Below are 16,568 nucleotides of genomic sequence, written 5' to 3'. Positions count from 1 at the left end.
ACTCAGGGGAACCTTCATCAAAAAACTGTAGGAGAATATCCACCAATAGATTTTATTTGAAGGCGGAGCCTGTGTGAAACAGAACAGAGCTTCATGTGTGCTTACTCAGCAAAGAGAACGATAAATGAGAAAAGTTGATCTAGAGGATAACAAATATTTTCTAAAGCACTACAGAAGGCCTGAGAATGTTAATGCAGTATATTCCATTATATTTTTATAAATTCATAACTGTCACCTGCAGCCTGAATTTTGTGATTTCCTTTGCATTTATAAAAAAACATTTCTATCATCAATTGATGCATGAAAACCAAAATGCAGGACAGAAGTATGACACAATATTTTCTGTTACAGTTTTATTCTTTTAGGACTGGTTCAGTCCAGTGGAGGGCAGCAGCATACTACAGAACGCAGAAACAGAAATATAGTGCGAGGTCTTGGTCTTATTCTTGCACTCTCTACTGAACTTTCAAAATCAGTGAAGCTAATTACAATCTCTCTTTTTTTATCTGGTTATTTTAAAAAAATCTTTTAAACTATGCTGAGGCAATTAATTCTCTCTCTCTCTTTCTCTCATTCTTCTCTCTCCCTCGATCTCTCTCTCTCTCTCTCTCACACACACACACACACTCATGCTCTTATTCTTATCAGCCGCACAGACCATGGTGTTTCTTTGCTTGTCCAGGATTGGCTGACTGATTCTGACATTTCCACAGCCTGATCAGTCCCTACTCTCCTGAATATGAATTTGTGAAAATACCTCCTCGGGAATTCAAAGACTTTCTCTCTGTGGCATTTCTGTGTGTGTGTACACATTGTGTAAATGTGTTAATACATGGGTGTTTGTCTGTGTGCATGTATTTACTTAGATATACTTACATGGGTGTATGAATTGGATGTTTAATATACAACTGGAAATACACATACACAACCAAATATACACAACAGGCAGATGGTGAGATGAACATTTATTTTTGTACATGCTGTAAAACTAATGTACAGTTCATCTGAAATTACAACTGTCTTTTAAGGTTAGATCCCACTTGCTGACACAGTCCTGTTAATACATGCATGATTGACAAGTCTGCTGTTGCCTGTGACTGTCTAGAGTCTAGCTTAGCGAAGAACACAAAAGAAATAGATATCGGACTTAGTTAAACTTGAATGAGCACAAGTATGAGAACTTGTTCACACAAACATCAGAAGCCACATGTGACAGCAACACTTGTGCAGCTACAATTTTCAAGATATCCAAATGTCCAAAAGTGAACATTGTCATTTCTTACTTTCACTAGTCAAGTAATTCATCAGTCCATTTAATTTACTCAGTACAATATCCCAAATCACAAACTCACTTGAAGGTGTATGATCAGCATATGTCATTAGAGCCCCTTATTTCAGATAAGGAAGAATTCCCCTAAAATCCTTTCACAAGGAAAAAACAGAAGAAATCCCAGGAACAGCTAGCCTATTCTCATCCTGAACTGCTGAACTTGTAAAATAGTGCCACTCAGTGCTTTTGGAGTAATAGTGCAACGCCAAAAGGCATCTTTTGCATGTGCATGAAACACTACGAGACGGCATCAGGTGAAAAAACACATGGACAGAACTGGTTGTGTCATCAAATGATGGTGGGCAGCACCTGCCTTGTCTGCCTGATATGTGCAATGTGCAAAGACGGCGTCACTTGAGAACATGGCCAGGTAGGACACTTCCAGAAACAACATTAGGCGGATGAGCACGCTCAAAAGGGCAGGTGGGAGGGGAGGTGGATGGGTCCAACAAACCTGGAATTTTTATGTGGGAGTCTGGTGTTCACTTCCTGTTTGAATGTGATGTTTTTTTTCTCTTCCCCTAATTCTAACTAACTTCTGACAGTGTCACCTAAGCCTAACCATCCGTGCCAACATGTGTGTTTGCTGATATCCTGGCATTGGTTGTCATGTGGTGTTGTTGCCGAAACATAAACACGTGCAGCGTCATCCCATAATGTGCATTTATTGACAGGCAGCATCCCAGAATGGTAAGAGTAGAAAAAGAAAGATACATAAGTTAAGACCTTTATTTAGACACAAGTTAAGACCTCTATTTAGACATGGAAGTCCACTGACATAACTGCAATAAGTGACGACTTGGGATGAGAATGTGTTGCAAGACCAACTGGGTAAAGATCCCTCTCCCTGAACAGACAGACACAAAATAAATGTTGTGTGTACAGACTAGACAAATGTAAAATCACAGAATAGACAACCAGGATGAAATAATTGTAGATAGATTAATATATGAGGAATGGATCCAGGATGATGACATGAAATGTCAGGTGTCGCCAAATAGGCCTGAGTCACATGACCACCATGGAGACCTGAAAAAGGACAGACTTAACATGTAAAAGCCAAGCTCACGCACACTATTCCCTGCTGCTGCCCCTTGACAGTAAGACATTTGGAACATCAGTTCGAGACTCTCATTCGACTGAGACTGCTTCAAGTTGAGCAATCATTTTTTTTCGGTGCAGTGTACTTCTGGTGACATTTTTGTCCCTGGATTTCACTGCGGAGTGAGTGCTCCTGACTTTCACACCACTATTCGATATAGGGACTTGCGAACATGCAGGCACACAGGAGGAGAGATAAATGGGGGAAAAATCCTGTAAAAGGGACGAAGGCTGAGATGAAGGGAGCAAAACAGCAACACATTCCACCAGGACTACTGAAGCTCATGTATGAACTGAAAAACTTTGGGAAGTTGAAGTTTTCCTTTTTTTTAGGGCTCAAAGTGAAGGTTGCTGGACTGAACATGCAGACTAAAGGAAAAAAACAAAAGCAAACTGGAGGTAGTATTAATTAGCTAGCTCACACTGGCACATTGAGAGAGGTACCGAGAGCGCGCGCGCGCGCACACACACACGTGGACAAAACATGACACAAAGATATAATATAAACATGAACCATGACAATTACTTAAAAAATAAGGATTTTTTTGCAAAGCACCTTTCACATAAATAAAATTCTTAAAGTGCTTCATAAAAAAAAGGCTGAACTTCATACCAGACACTTTTAAAAGTTGTTCAAAAAGATTTGTTCTTTATTTGTGTCCATCTTTACTTCACAAGCATGATTACCTCTTGTTTACAGTTTAGAACATGGGACAGCTAGCAAGACCTAAGAGACCTACTGGTGATATATGGATAAAAATGGTCTCAGATGTACTCAGGTGCATGACCACAGGGCTCTTAACGTGAGAACAAGTACATTAAAATAAACCTGTAGTAAAGTGAGATTGACTGCCGTAGAAATACGGTAGAAGTGCTTCTGTATTCTCGACATAGACTGTATAAAAAGATGGACAACATGACAGTTCCCCCAAAGTGTAAGCCTACCCCTCCATGTTAGTGAATGGGACATAGGCCAAACTAACACTGAAAGTACATGCCAAATATTTTTTTCCTAAAGATGGTTTCTGTCACTGAAAGTAGTTTTCATGACCCTGATGTTTTTTCAGTGTTTGCTTTAATGTTAAGTTCAGTTTAAAATGAGTTATTAAATTCTACAAAAAGGGAATTTACCACCATGACTGACAACTGTGGCAGCCAATCCATGGGCTCACATTCTGACGCGTGTTTTGGCGAAACTCCCCCAATGCAGATATTGCAGCTGTGCAGAGTCCAGCTCTCAATGACATCACCATCTCAAGATGGCAACGACTGTATCTTGGCTATTTTAGCCTCACTTAAGCATTGCAAGGGTAAGTGGGTGCACAACGTCCATCTTTATAGTCTATGAGTCAGGCAGTAAAAGAAGTTACTCTCTGCTCCAGTTTAAGTTAAGCAGGTTGCCACTCAAGTGCAATGTGAACTTTGAAATAAATCTTGGTTTAGAATGATGTGCCTCCTGTGAGTGACTGCAGTACCCTAGACCAGATGGGAAGCCAAGGTAAAGAAACTTATATGGATTTGATGTGTGTTGTTCCGCTCAATGTGGTAAGCAGAGTTGCAGCAGTGTTTTGGATTATTTATATATGGTTCAGAGATGGTTTGCCAAGACAAGTGAAAAGATAATTACATTAGTACAGCTGTAAAAAAAAAACCAAAACAAACATAAACAATCATATCCATTTCAGGTCAAGACACAACAGACCGAAGTTTTTGCAAATTTCTCAGTTGTAAAAAAACAAGTACATGATTTAATATGCAGTTTCATTCATGGCCTGATAAAAGAAAATAAAAAAAACCCACCAGGATTTCTTGAATGTTACTATATAGCTGAGGAGAGGGACACAATTCTGGGCAACCTCAGAGACTACTCTGTGTGGAGCATTATTAGAACCTCCATCTTATTTGTGTTTATTAATTGCTATGTGACCTAGTTGTCACAGCCCCTGTCTCTCATTCCCTCCTGTCACTCTGCTGCAGTGTTTTTCCACTCACCCTCCCTCTGCTCCACTCTACCTGCCAGCCACGCCCACCTCATCAGCCAACTCTGCTCACCTGCCTCACAGCTGCAGCTCATTACAATCAGCCCTGCATATAAGCCTCTCCAGCACTCTCACTCACTGCCAGATTGTTCTACAGCGTCATGTGAGATTTTCTGCCTGATCTCCCAAAGCTGACTCTGCCTGTCCTCGACCTGCTCTCCTCGTCTGCCTCCTCGTCTGCCTCCCGGTAAACTCACCTGCCTTCTGTCCCTGACCTCATGCTCTGCCTCGGCGTTTCTGGAATCGGACTGCTCTGCTGGTAACGACTTCTCTGCCTGGCCTCGACAATCCTCCTGCCTGTTCCCCATCGGTGCTTCTGCCTTCGCGGACTGCTCAGCTGGCTACGACCCCCCCGCCTGCATCCGACCATCCCTCTGCTCTCTCCCCGTCAACACCTCCGCACGAACTGCCAGCTTGTCGGACCACGGAGCTTCCTCCTCGCCGTCAACGGCTGTAGTAAGCTTCATCTCTTCTCTTTGTCTGAGCCCCAGAGACTGAACATTACTCTGTATTCATTCAATCTGCTTCGTACCTTGTTTGTTGTGGAGAGAATAAAAATTATTACCAACTGTTCCTGAGCACTGGTGTACTGCATTTGGGTCCAAACCCCGCCCGTTTCACTAGTGGAAGTATTTATATAGCCAATAATGTAGGATTTGAGACAGAGCCTTAAAGTACACTGACACATTCTCCCAATTTGTCAGTTATTGTCAATTATTTTCACTTGCAGTGGACTTTCATGTCTACATACTACACTCTAGGTGTATGAGACTGTATGGGGATATTGGGTGGCAGCAATCACTTCAGAGTGTCGGTCAGGACACTTGTTAATGTGCAGGTAAGTGCAGAAGGAAAACAGAGTCCAGGAATAAAGTTTCAGCTCTTTATGAAATCCGTGCGCATGTGTGTGTGGTTACTGCAATATAAACACAACAATACAGGCTGATTAGAAAATAAATCACCAATTAAACATAAAAATATACTGAGCTGGGATGTGTATCTCTAACAAGATAACAACGGAAATTACAGCTTCAAATGAGTTATAAACTCAAAGTCAGGATTGAACAATTAACACAGAATGATCACTTAGATATGCAACATAAGCAGAAGAGATGGTGTCACTGATCATAGCATGCAGTATGCAATGTATAAACAACAGGGACTAGCAAACAGCAAATACACCTCTCAGGCTATTGCTAGTTAGCAGCTAACTCCATATCCAACTCCACTCATTAGCGACTAACTGTTCATATTACCAAATCAGATGACAAACTATTGCTAAGTCATCAATTGACTCAAAGATAAACAGAATTAACAGTGTACCACATGTACAACATGTCAAACAACATAACTCACGGCTCTATGGACGCACACACTGCAGGGAATGTTCAGCCGACGTCTGCTCTGAGCCGATCGACACGTCTGTGGTGCGTTTAAGGACCTGTAGACGGTCGGAATTTTCAAATGCGGCATAAGCTTTAGTACACTAGGTATCCTTCTGTGTCTGCTCTTTATGTTCCAGGATGTCGCTTTCATGTCAATACAAGCACATGGTGAGATGGTTTAGAAATTAGTGAGGTCCAAAATTTAAGGGGATAAAAAAATATGCATTTTTTTGCATCTGTTTGGACCATAGTAGCTACTTATTAGTAGGCTGCTCATAATCCTGCAAACCTGTGTGTGTGTGTGTGTGTAAGGGGGTTGTTGAGGAGCGATTGCTGTTTACAGGTTGCCTCAATGGGAAAGTTGTATTGTGTTCCTGAAAAACTGTCAAAACTGGGGGTACTTCAAAACTGCTTTCATTATACATGTATTAACCCTTTGAAACCTGGAGCAACATCAGTTTTCTTGTGCTGCTTTCAGATGCCTTTCACAAGTATTTAAACCTTTGGGTCCTCAGCAAATTGGTGCACTTTATTTCAAAAAGCATGAGGAAACAGTCAATGAGCACCTTGATATGAAACCTTCCATAAATTGTAAGAAATGTATAGTTGTTTTTTTTTCTTAAAGTTAGGATAAAATGTTTAAGGGAAAAAAAAGCATAAAGCAAAAATAAAAAAAGCATAAAGCAGAAGGAAAAACTATATCATAACACATAAAGAATTAAAATTATGTTACAGGATAATGATTATTCTTTATTTCTTACTTACTTTTTCTTTTTTCATTTTTTCTGTCTTTTTTTATGTATTTATTTTTTACTAATTTTTAGATAATTTTTTTGTACTTTTTACTAATCTCTTGCTAAGTTTTGTTTCTTCATACCATGTTTTGAAAGAAATCAAGCCAGTTTGCTCAGGTTTCAAAGGGTTAAATAGAGTTGTATTCATGTTAATTAATCTACTCAAGTACTCCGTATCTAAGTAGAGTCGGTGTGTATGTTTGCAAAAACGATGTTGGACACTGTAATTTTCTCTGGACCTCCCCAATCTGACCAGTGATGACATGATTAGCTGATGTCATCATTCAACCGCTGGCTGTCGAGGTGGTGTCCAGCAAACAATGTGGGCTTTGTAGATAATTGTCATACTTTCTGGGGAAGACCTGGGCTGTGTTCGAAATCACCCCCTATCACGGATGTAGTGCACTATATAGTGTGTTCGTCATTTTGTAGTGTTGTTCGAATTGTCCGCGATTAATTTCATCCACTATGTAGTGGACGAGAAAACACCCACAATGCACCGCAAAATTGAGTGAACAAGCAATGTACACTACTTTGTGCTCCGTGTCCCACAATGCAATGCGGTCGTGTTTTGGAAGAGGAGAAGAAGGAGACGATGGCCGCCGCACCAACCGCCGCTTTTGTATATAAATGTAAGTAACATTACAATATACACATTTGATGCGTGTAATACTTTAGTGGCGTGGTTTTATGCCTTTTAAGGGTTGCGAATTGTCATAACGAGCGGATTTGTTGGTGGAGAAGCATCCGGTTTGTTATTTGTATCTGCAAGGTAACGCTAATGCTAAGGCTAATGCTAGGGCTTGCCGGTAGTTGCAGCTCTAGCTAGGAGCAGACACCCGCACACCCGCTCACATCTGATCATAGCGTTTTGTTCTCTTTTCCCAATTGGCGGTGTGTTAGAAAAATAAATGCTTTTCTGTTTCTTGTTCCAAGGAACTGATGAAGATGTTGAGAAGCTTATTAAGCTTCGTGTTAAGCACAACCAGCTGTTCTCCGGCCGAAGAAATGCGGCTCTGCATGGATGAGAGTAAGCAAACAAATTTGAGTGACTGTATAATTTTGTTCCTTACTGAATTTTACAGTTTTGTGATCTTATTATAGTCCTAAACTCTGATTACTTGTATAAATCTGTGCTATATAATCTGTAAATCTGACAGGCCAAGGCAAAATAACAATTACAAGGCTAGACGTATTGTATAATGTAATGATAAATAATATTGTATTGCACAATATTATTGTACGTATGTACAGTGTATTTGATTAGTACTGATGTAAGTTATACTTTTCTATTTTTCTGTAGGGTGGTCCTGAAGGAAATGGGCCTGGAGAAGGTCTTGTCCCCAGCTAGGGTGGGGAAAAAATGGGAAAATTTAAAGAAGACCTACAAGGTATGATTTGTCTTGGATCTTTGTGCGAAACGTCCTGTAGTGACAGTATATTTGCCTAACTAAATGAACGCATATAATTCAAAGGAACTCAAGAAGCCACCTACAGGCCGGGGGACTGAGTCAGGGGAGGACACTGCAGCGCCCTGGAAATGGTACCCCCCTGATGGACGAGGCACTTGGCGGGAGGCCATCCATCCGGCCTCCTGTCCTTGTTGCCTCGGCCTGGGGGGACAGCACCAGGGCTGCTGCAGTGTCCTCCCCTGACACCCAGAGAGCACCCCCATCCCCAGGTGACAGCAGCCCAGACGAGGCGGGGCCAGCAGAGCCAGGGCCAGCACAAGCAGCAGGGCCGGCACAGGCAGCAGGGCCAGCACAGGCAGCAGGGCCGGCACAGCCCAAAAAGAGGCAGAGGGCAGACCCTGTCCTCGATTTTCTAGAGGCAGTAGGGCGGAGGAGAGGGCGAGGAGAGACGAGCAGAGAGAGGAGAGGCTGCTGTCTCTGTTAGAGAGAATCATAGACAGAATGTAAATAGTTGAATAAATTTGTTTTTGAGAGTAGGTGAGGTGTGTCTTTGTATATTTCAAGAAAAAACAAAGGCTCAAGATGAAGTCAATCATTTATAACAACACCAGTAATATGAATCATAAACCTACTACAGAAACTACCCTACAACAATTATGTGAAATGTGAATCATGACTGAATAAATGAATCAACCTTGACCTCTAATATATTTACAAATCTGTATTAACGTAATGTCCTATTTACATGTAGTCATGGTCCTCCAGAGCTGGCACTCGCCCATCAGGAGCAGAGACAGCTGCCGCCAACAGCTCCCGAATTCACTCCCCACTTTGCTGGTCCTGGTGTTGGTGTTGGTCTCCAGCATCGTCATCCGGCCTGAGGACATCCTCTGCTGACTCCACAATGTCGCCATTGGAAAGGCAAACATTGTGGAGGATGGCACAGCAGGCGATGACATCGGGGGCAAATGTTGGTTTAACCTCCAGAGCCTTGAAGAATATTGTCCTCCATCGGGTCTTCATGCTCCCAAAGGACCTCTCCACGATGGATCTCGCCATGGCATGGTGGTAATTGAAGCGCCTGGCCATTGGTTGGTGGACTGGCTCTTTGTAGGGTGTAATGAGGCCAATGGGAGCAGACAGACAGGGGTACCCACCATCCCCAAGGATAAAAAAGCCTTGGGGTGGATATAGCTGGCCTGTATATAGCGGGCTATTCTTCAAGACCCTGGAGTCGTGGACGGACCCAGGGTACCCTGCGAAGATGTCCAGGTACCTGCCTCTGTGGTCGCACACCGCCTGCAGCTGGATAGACTTTACTCATTAGTGATATCCAGTTAGTGTAAACCTAAGTGTTAAGTACACACATTTGACATTCTGTTTCTGTTCTCACAATGGTGTCTTGTATTGTGTTTTACAGTTGCTGACATCTCCAGCTCCCTGAAGGAGTCCCTTGGGCAGGGAAGAGTGTTCTCCTGATTTCTGCCTTTTTATGTGACCTTCAGCATATATTCTTGTGGTGCATATTCATCAATAAAAGAAATTTCAGAATTCATATTTGTCATTCCTGATTGAACATTACATTTGTATTTTTTAGTGTTTGAGGGTACAGAAATTAGGGCTGCTACAGGTATTTATAGTTGAATAACCAGATGACTACCTATTCCATTATTTTGTTTTATTGTTACAATTACTTGAACTGATAAATCAAACATGATAACCTATGTAGTTGGTGAGTTATATAATAACTGGTTGAAACAAATTAAAGTTCAATTAAAGCAAAAAGAAAACTGTTATATTTCTGCCATGATTGCCTTTCACACCTGATTGTGTTTCATATGTTTCACATATTAAATTAGTTTGTTTCATTCCGTGGTCATTCACTAAATCGTGTAAGAAAATTATTTGTGCTAATAGATTTCCCTATATCAGTTAGCATGTTAGCTAAGGTGTATTGCCGTTATTTACCAGTTGACGTCGGCGAATCAACAAATAGTGCCTTAAACGCCTAAGATGCTGTTGCCTTCGTCTTCGTCGATGCCTGAGAAGCAGGAGTTGGGCGAGCAGCATCCAAACAACAGTGGGTACCATTTTTCATCAAGTAACAACTGTGAGGCAACTGTTTTCAACAGAGAATAGCCGGTAGCCTACGAGCTAAATTGCTACTGGCAGAGACGTTACTTTGCCACTAGATTGAACGCACTGGCTCGTGCACAATCTGTTACAGCTTATAATGAGGACACCAAACAGTAGTTGACAAATCCAGACTCACACACCGTTGATATTTCAACAGTTTATTGACCAAGAAACAAACCACCATGAAGAATCACATCTTTTGACTGCTCCCGACCGGTCCGGTGTGTTTACATGATTCTCGGCGCGTCCGCTTACGTCACAGCAATACCTGGCGCATCTGCTGACGCAACCACGTTCAGGAAATTACCGTGTAGTGTCCGAATTCTCCTCCCGTCGTTCCCTACATCGTGTATATGATGTAGTGAACTACATCATATACACGATGTAGTGGATATGGAGTGAGTGAATGAGTGGATGATTTCGAACACAGCCCTGGTCTTATCAGGAGGGATGGCATCCATCTCACAACACCCAGAGTATATAAAAATGGTGGCTGTCCCCCGACCACTTAAATGATTTGAATCTAAAAAAAAAAACAAAGGGAGAGTTGAACAAGACAATGTAATAAAAATTCACACATCTTCTGTCAAAGAGCATCGTAACAGGAGAATTATTCGGAATTTTGAACATTAGATCCTTATCATCTAAAGATCTTTTAGTCAGTGATTAATATTGGATAATCATATTGATTTATTCTGTCTCACAGACCCATGGCTGTGTCCTGATAAGTATGTTAGCCTGAATGAATCCACTCCTCCTGGTCATATAAATAGTCACGTTGCTCAAGTCACAGACCGAGAAGGGAAAGTTGCTGCCATTTTTGATTCAAGTAATTTGTCCTAAAGCTAAACTAAATCATAATTCTAAATCAAAATCAAAGCCTTTTTCTTAGTCTTTCACACCCAACCTGGAAAACTGGAAAACAGCCCATTCTATTTGTTATAGTGTACTGTGTTCCTGGCCCATACTCTGAATTTTTATTGGAATTCTCAGAGTTTATATCAAATTTAGTGCTTAAATCAGACAAAGTTGTTATCGTAGGTGATTTTAACATTCACGTGGACATTAATAATGATAGCCTCAGTGTTGCATTCTTCACACTATTGGACTCATTTGGCTTCATTCAGTGTGTACATAAACCCACCCACTATTTCAATCACACCCTAGATCTTGTCTTGGCGTTCGGCATAGAAATTGAAGACTAAATAGTCTTCACTGAAAAACCCTCTGTCAGACCGTTAATAAATGACTTTAGATTTTTTGTTACTCGATTGCACGCCACTCAGCACAAGTTACTATAGTAGATGTCTGTCCAGTCCCGGCGGCATGGGCGGGCATTGGGGGGCTGTGCCCCCCCACAGAGTGAGCTGTGCCCGCCTCGCCCTGGTGTCGGCTCAGTGGGCTGGAAACTGTTTATTTTTATTTGGGTTTTGTTTTTTTCCTCAGAGTGTGTGGTCAACTCTCTATTATTCCTATCTCGATTTGTCAATCATACGATACAATTCAACCAATCCAACCACCGAACGAAGGTTCTGCTAGCCAATTACAGGTAGCGGTGGGCGGGTCACTTCGCCATGCTCACGAGAAGGTATTAACGCTAGACGTCTACTGTCGCTGTCGTGTAGTCGCTATTTCAGCGTGGCATGGATATTCGCAATTTTTTTCCAAAACAACCCCATACAAGGACAAGAATTGATGACAGGAGCAAGCGGGAAGCAGCTACATCTTCTGTAAGCATAAGCACTGAAGACACCTGTAATACTGAGGTCAACATTCATGCTAGGAGAGGTAGCTACAGCAGCTAGGGAGCACAGGGAGCAGCACAGCATGAGAGAAACGTGAGTGAGGAGGACACCGACGACAACAACAACAACGGACTATTGCAGCCTACTGACCTTGGCACAGAAAAGCCCCAAAGACCACTCATGCAGAGCTTTCCTTCGCGCCTTTTCTCAGGGAAAAAAAGGTCATTCTGCAGTTCCTGGTATGGAAGCTTTCACTGGCTGGAGTATTCTGTTCAAACAGATGCTGCATACTGCTACCCATGCAGAATGTTTAAGGGAGCCAGTCTCAGTGATAAAACTTTCAGTGTAACTGGTTTCCATGACTGGAAACATGCAATAGAAACTGGAAAGGGACTAAACAAGCATGCTGCATCCAAAGAGCACCTGATTTGTGAGGCCATGTGGAGGGACAAGGAAAGACGGATTCACACAAGTAAGGAAATCTCAACGCTAATCAACAATGATCAACTGCAGCGCAACAGATATTATCTGTCTGCAATTATTGATGTTGTGGAGTTCCTTGCTGTGAACCAACTGCCCTTCAGAGGTGACCATGATGCATACAGTGGAATGAATGATGATGGATGTGGGCTATTTTTGTCTCTATTTGAGTTTGCACTAAGGAAAGATGCTGAATTAGCAAAGATAGCAAAAACTATTCCTCGTAATGCAACATACACAAGTCATGACATTCAAAATAACTTAATAGATGTGATGAGTGCTTTAGTAAGAGAGCACATTGTGAAAGAAGTCAGTGAATCATTCTACACGTTAAAAGTGGATGGAACCAGAGACCCAACAGGGAGAGAGAATATATCCATAGTTCTCCGCTTTCTGAATGAACTGTGTGAACCAACTGAGCGCCTCCTGACAATAGCCACTGCTGACCAGGGAGATGCAGTCACATTGACTGACACCATCATAGAAGAACTGACCACAGCTGGTCTGAGCCCTCAGAAAATCCTCAGTCAGGTGTATGATGGGGCCTCGCTCATGTCGGGTAAACATGGAGGGGTACAGAAACTGCTGCAGCAAAAACTGGACAGAGAGATACCATATGTCCACTGTTATAATCACCAGCTGCATTTGGTGGTCACCCATGCCCTGGCAGTTGAAACAGCTGTGATGGACTTCTTCAGTGTGTGTAACATGCTGTACAAATTCTGCAGAAAACCAACTGTTGCCATTCTCTACAAAGGAGAGACACTCAAGCGCCTATTGGACCAACGCTGGACTGGACATTTTGCTACAGGTATGTTAATTTGGATTTATTAAGCTGATAAGATGATGATGCTGTATTGTGTGAATGACTCCCCCACCTGAAGATATTAAGATATTTCTTTTCTCTATTCTACAGTCTCAGTTATTCTGAAATCACTTGATGACCTATCCACACTACTCAGAGAGATCACTAGCAACTGGGCATTTGGAGCAGATCTGCGCATTGAAGCAACAGGACTGTGGCAGAGCATGTCTGAGCCCAGCTTTAATTTCATTGCTGAGATGGTGCACAAGATCCTTGCATATCTTGATCCCCCAAACAAGTTGTTGCAGTCCGAAGACATGGATCTACTTACAGGTGACTTTTTTAATGTAGATGGTGAAAAAAGTATATACCTACTTCTGAGCAAAATAGTAATACTAATACCACTAATACAACTACTAATAATAAACCATTTATTGATCCTTACAAGTAATGCAAGTTAAAGCACTTTACAAAAAAGAGTTACATGCACCAAGTGCTTCACAATGAACATAAAACATGTTTAAAAGAGATGAATAATTGTTGTGGGCATCCCAACAGAAACAATTATTTTGATAAAAATGTTACACAATATTTTAGAACTTAAGGATTTGTTTGTTTTGTTTCATTTCCCTGTCTTTTCATGCAATGCTGTGCTTTCAGTTGTGTTATATTCTGTGCGGTAACAAAAAGGTTTTTTTTTCTTTTTCTTCTAGGTTTGCAGCTTATCAGCAGTGCATGTACCTGTCTTGAGAATATGCGCACTGAGACTGAATTCCAGGCAATCCTAGCGCATTGTGACAGTGTCACAACAAGGCCATCAAAGAGAAGACGCTCACAAAACTCTGCCTTTGCTGACTACGTAGTTGAGGAAATCAGCACACATGTAGATTGTAATGATGAAACAGAACTACGCAGGATTTATTACAGTTGCATTGACTCAGTGTGCGGAGAAATGAAAAATCGCTTCGGGAAACATAACTGTGACCTGATGGAGGCACTAAATGCCCTGGATCCTGTGCAAGCCACATTCTTGGATGTCAGAAAGGTGAAGCCTTTACTTGACCTCACCAACACACCTGCTCTGGACTCTGAATTCGAGGTGGCCCGCAACTTCCTCAGGACACAAATGCAAGAGTCTTTTCCACCGGATGGGCAGAAGTGGACAATGAAACAGGTGATTAAGGCTAGGCAAAAGTTCAGTATTGTTTTTATTGTATTCAAATCTCAAAAAGCTACAAGACTCCTTTAGAATTATCAAATAGCCTATATTGTCATGGCCTGGTCATTTGGGACCTTTAAAACAAACTGATATTTTACAGGATCAAGGTTTCATCAAGCAGTCAAACAGATCACACATCACACCTAACATGATTTAGTTCAATGAGATGAGAATTTATTTGATTGTTCAACATGATGTTGCATACAATTTATATTGTTATCTGGGGAATAATTATGGTTGTAATGATATTGATTTCAACCTTATTTCTCCCTCAGATTTTAAACCAGTTCCAGAAGCCACTGGAAGCAATGCCTACCGTCTTGACTGCATTTAAACATGGCCTGACTTTCGGAGCCAGTACTGCATCCTGTGAAAATTCATTTTCCACTCTGAAAAATATCTTCACAGAGCATCGCCAAACCATGCTTCATCAACGCAAGGCCAACCTGATCCAATTGGCATTTGAGAAGGACTTGACTCGGAAATTTAGGAATGAGTGGAAGGACATTGTTTTAAAAAGGTTTCACACAGTCCACAGACGCCGCCTGCCACTCTACTGAAAGTGATTAAACCTTTCACTCACACACACACACACACACACACACACACACTTGCAGGCAGAAGGGTAACACTGCTTTGTGATGCTCCCTGTGCTCCCTAGCTGCTGTAGTTACCTCTCCTAGCATGAATGTATACCTCAGTGTTCAGCTTGACATCATCATTATATTTCCAGAAGTTGCAGCTGTATCCCGCTTGTTCCAATCATCAATTCATGTCCTTTTATGCTTGAGTGGAATAAATGGACACAGCACCACACTGTTGTTTGTTTGTTTTTTAGATTTTGAGATGAACTGCCCATTTTTAGAGAGAGGAAAATTATCTCTCAGCACTGTAGGAGTGGTCACAGAGCAGTTGGTCAGCCTGAAGCCAAAAAAAAAAAAAGTAGGTTGAAAAAGTTTGCCCCCCCCAAAAAAATGTAAGCCCCCCCTTAGATTTGTTTCTGCAGCCGGGTCTGTGTCTGTCCGATAGTGCAGTAGCTTAATTTAAGGAATTGATTTCTTCTGCATTGACCTGCTCAGTGTGTCGGATGTTTAGTTCCCCTCTGCCTCCTTTAGCGACAGTGGTATTTGTAACAAGTGTAGATTATATGCTGCGCTGGAGGCGAGGCTTAGCGATCTGGAAACTCAGCTCAGCACCGTGGAAAATCCCTCCTTGGCTGCGATAGTTAGCAAGCCCACTGTAGCCGGTGCGGACCGGCATAGCATAGCCTCTGCTAGCCGTCCCTGAGCAACCCCCGTGCAGCCGGGAGGCTGGGTGACTGTCCGAGTGAAGCATAGTATGCCGAAGCCCGCTGTACACCTCCCACCCCCTCTTCACGTTTCAAATTAGTACTCCCCGCTCAGTGACACACCGGCTGAGGACACAACCCTGGTCGTTGGTAGCTCTATTTTGTGAAATGTGAAGTTAGTGACACCAGCGGCCATAGTCAAATGTATCCCTGGGGCCAGAGCAGGCGATGTTGAGTCAAATTTAAACCTGCTGGCAAAGGCTAAATATAAACACAGTAGGATTTTAATTCACGTCGGCAGCAATGACACCCGGTTACGCCAGGGGCGGGGATGGTTTTGAGTCTGTTCAGACCTGCCACTCTGGCTCTGCCTCCTCTCTCTTTCTGTCTTTTCTATAACTGCTATCTGGCATTCATATTTAAGTCGTAATTGCTGATCAATGACTCTAGGATCCTCGCTGAGTGCTTATCGTTTTTACTGTTCACTGCTGTTCTGTTGAACTGCACTCCGCTAATCCCTTTGCCTCTACGGAGCATTCCTGCTCCCTTGTTTCCTAGCCTTCCCGGATCCTGGCCTCAACCCTGGCTGTGCCTTATCGTTGTGATATCTGTGCTGTTGCTGTGAACCTGCCTTTGGTGGTGTTCGTGCTGTGGCTGCACTGATACTGTACCCCCCGCTCGCCCTGATCGTGCTCTCAGACCTGGTTGCGCCGATGCTGTGATCATGCCATTGGACACCTCCATATCAATATATACATGAGACTCTTATCAATATCATCATAGACCCACAATGACCCACAATATCATCAAAAAGTGCATTTGATAATTTCGCAC

General features: G+C 42.3%; 1 protein-coding gene and 1 long non-coding RNA gene across 2 annotated transcripts; both read left to right on the top strand.

Annotated features, from left to right (window-relative positions):
• Window positions 1-3,128: 3,128 nt before the first annotated feature.
• LOC148189481 (uncharacterized) lies at window positions 3,129-8,101 on the top strand. The gene is made up of 3 exons (XR_015776509.1): window positions 3,129-4,926; window positions 7,586-7,679; window positions 7,953-8,101. It is a non-coding gene; the product is annotated as an uncharacterized LOC148189481 (long non-coding RNA).
• Window positions 8,102-11,770: 3,669 nt separating this feature from the next.
• On the top strand, window positions 11,771-15,231 carry LOC148189480 (zinc finger MYM-type protein 1). Its single transcript, XM_088077341.1, has 4 exons — window positions 11,771-13,233; window positions 13,339-13,560; window positions 13,941-14,401; window positions 14,722-15,231. The coding sequence occupies exons 1-4, from the start codon at window positions 12,123-12,125 to the stop codon at window positions 15,004-15,006; spliced, it is 2,079 nt and encodes a 692-aa protein (XP_087933467.1). The 5' UTR covers window positions 11,771-12,122; the 3' UTR covers window positions 15,007-15,231.
• The last annotated feature ends 1,337 nt before the right edge of the window (window positions 15,232-16,568 follow it).

This window comes from Plectropomus leopardus, chromosome 5, assembly GCF_026936395.1.
Source record: "Plectropomus leopardus strain MGB_pleo_1.0 chromosome 5, ASM2693639v1, whole genome shotgun sequence".
Lineage (NCBI taxonomy): Eukaryota > Metazoa > Chordata > Actinopteri > Perciformes > Serranidae > Plectropomus > Plectropomus leopardus.
This window is presented reverse-complemented; position numbering and strand designations above follow the sequence as displayed.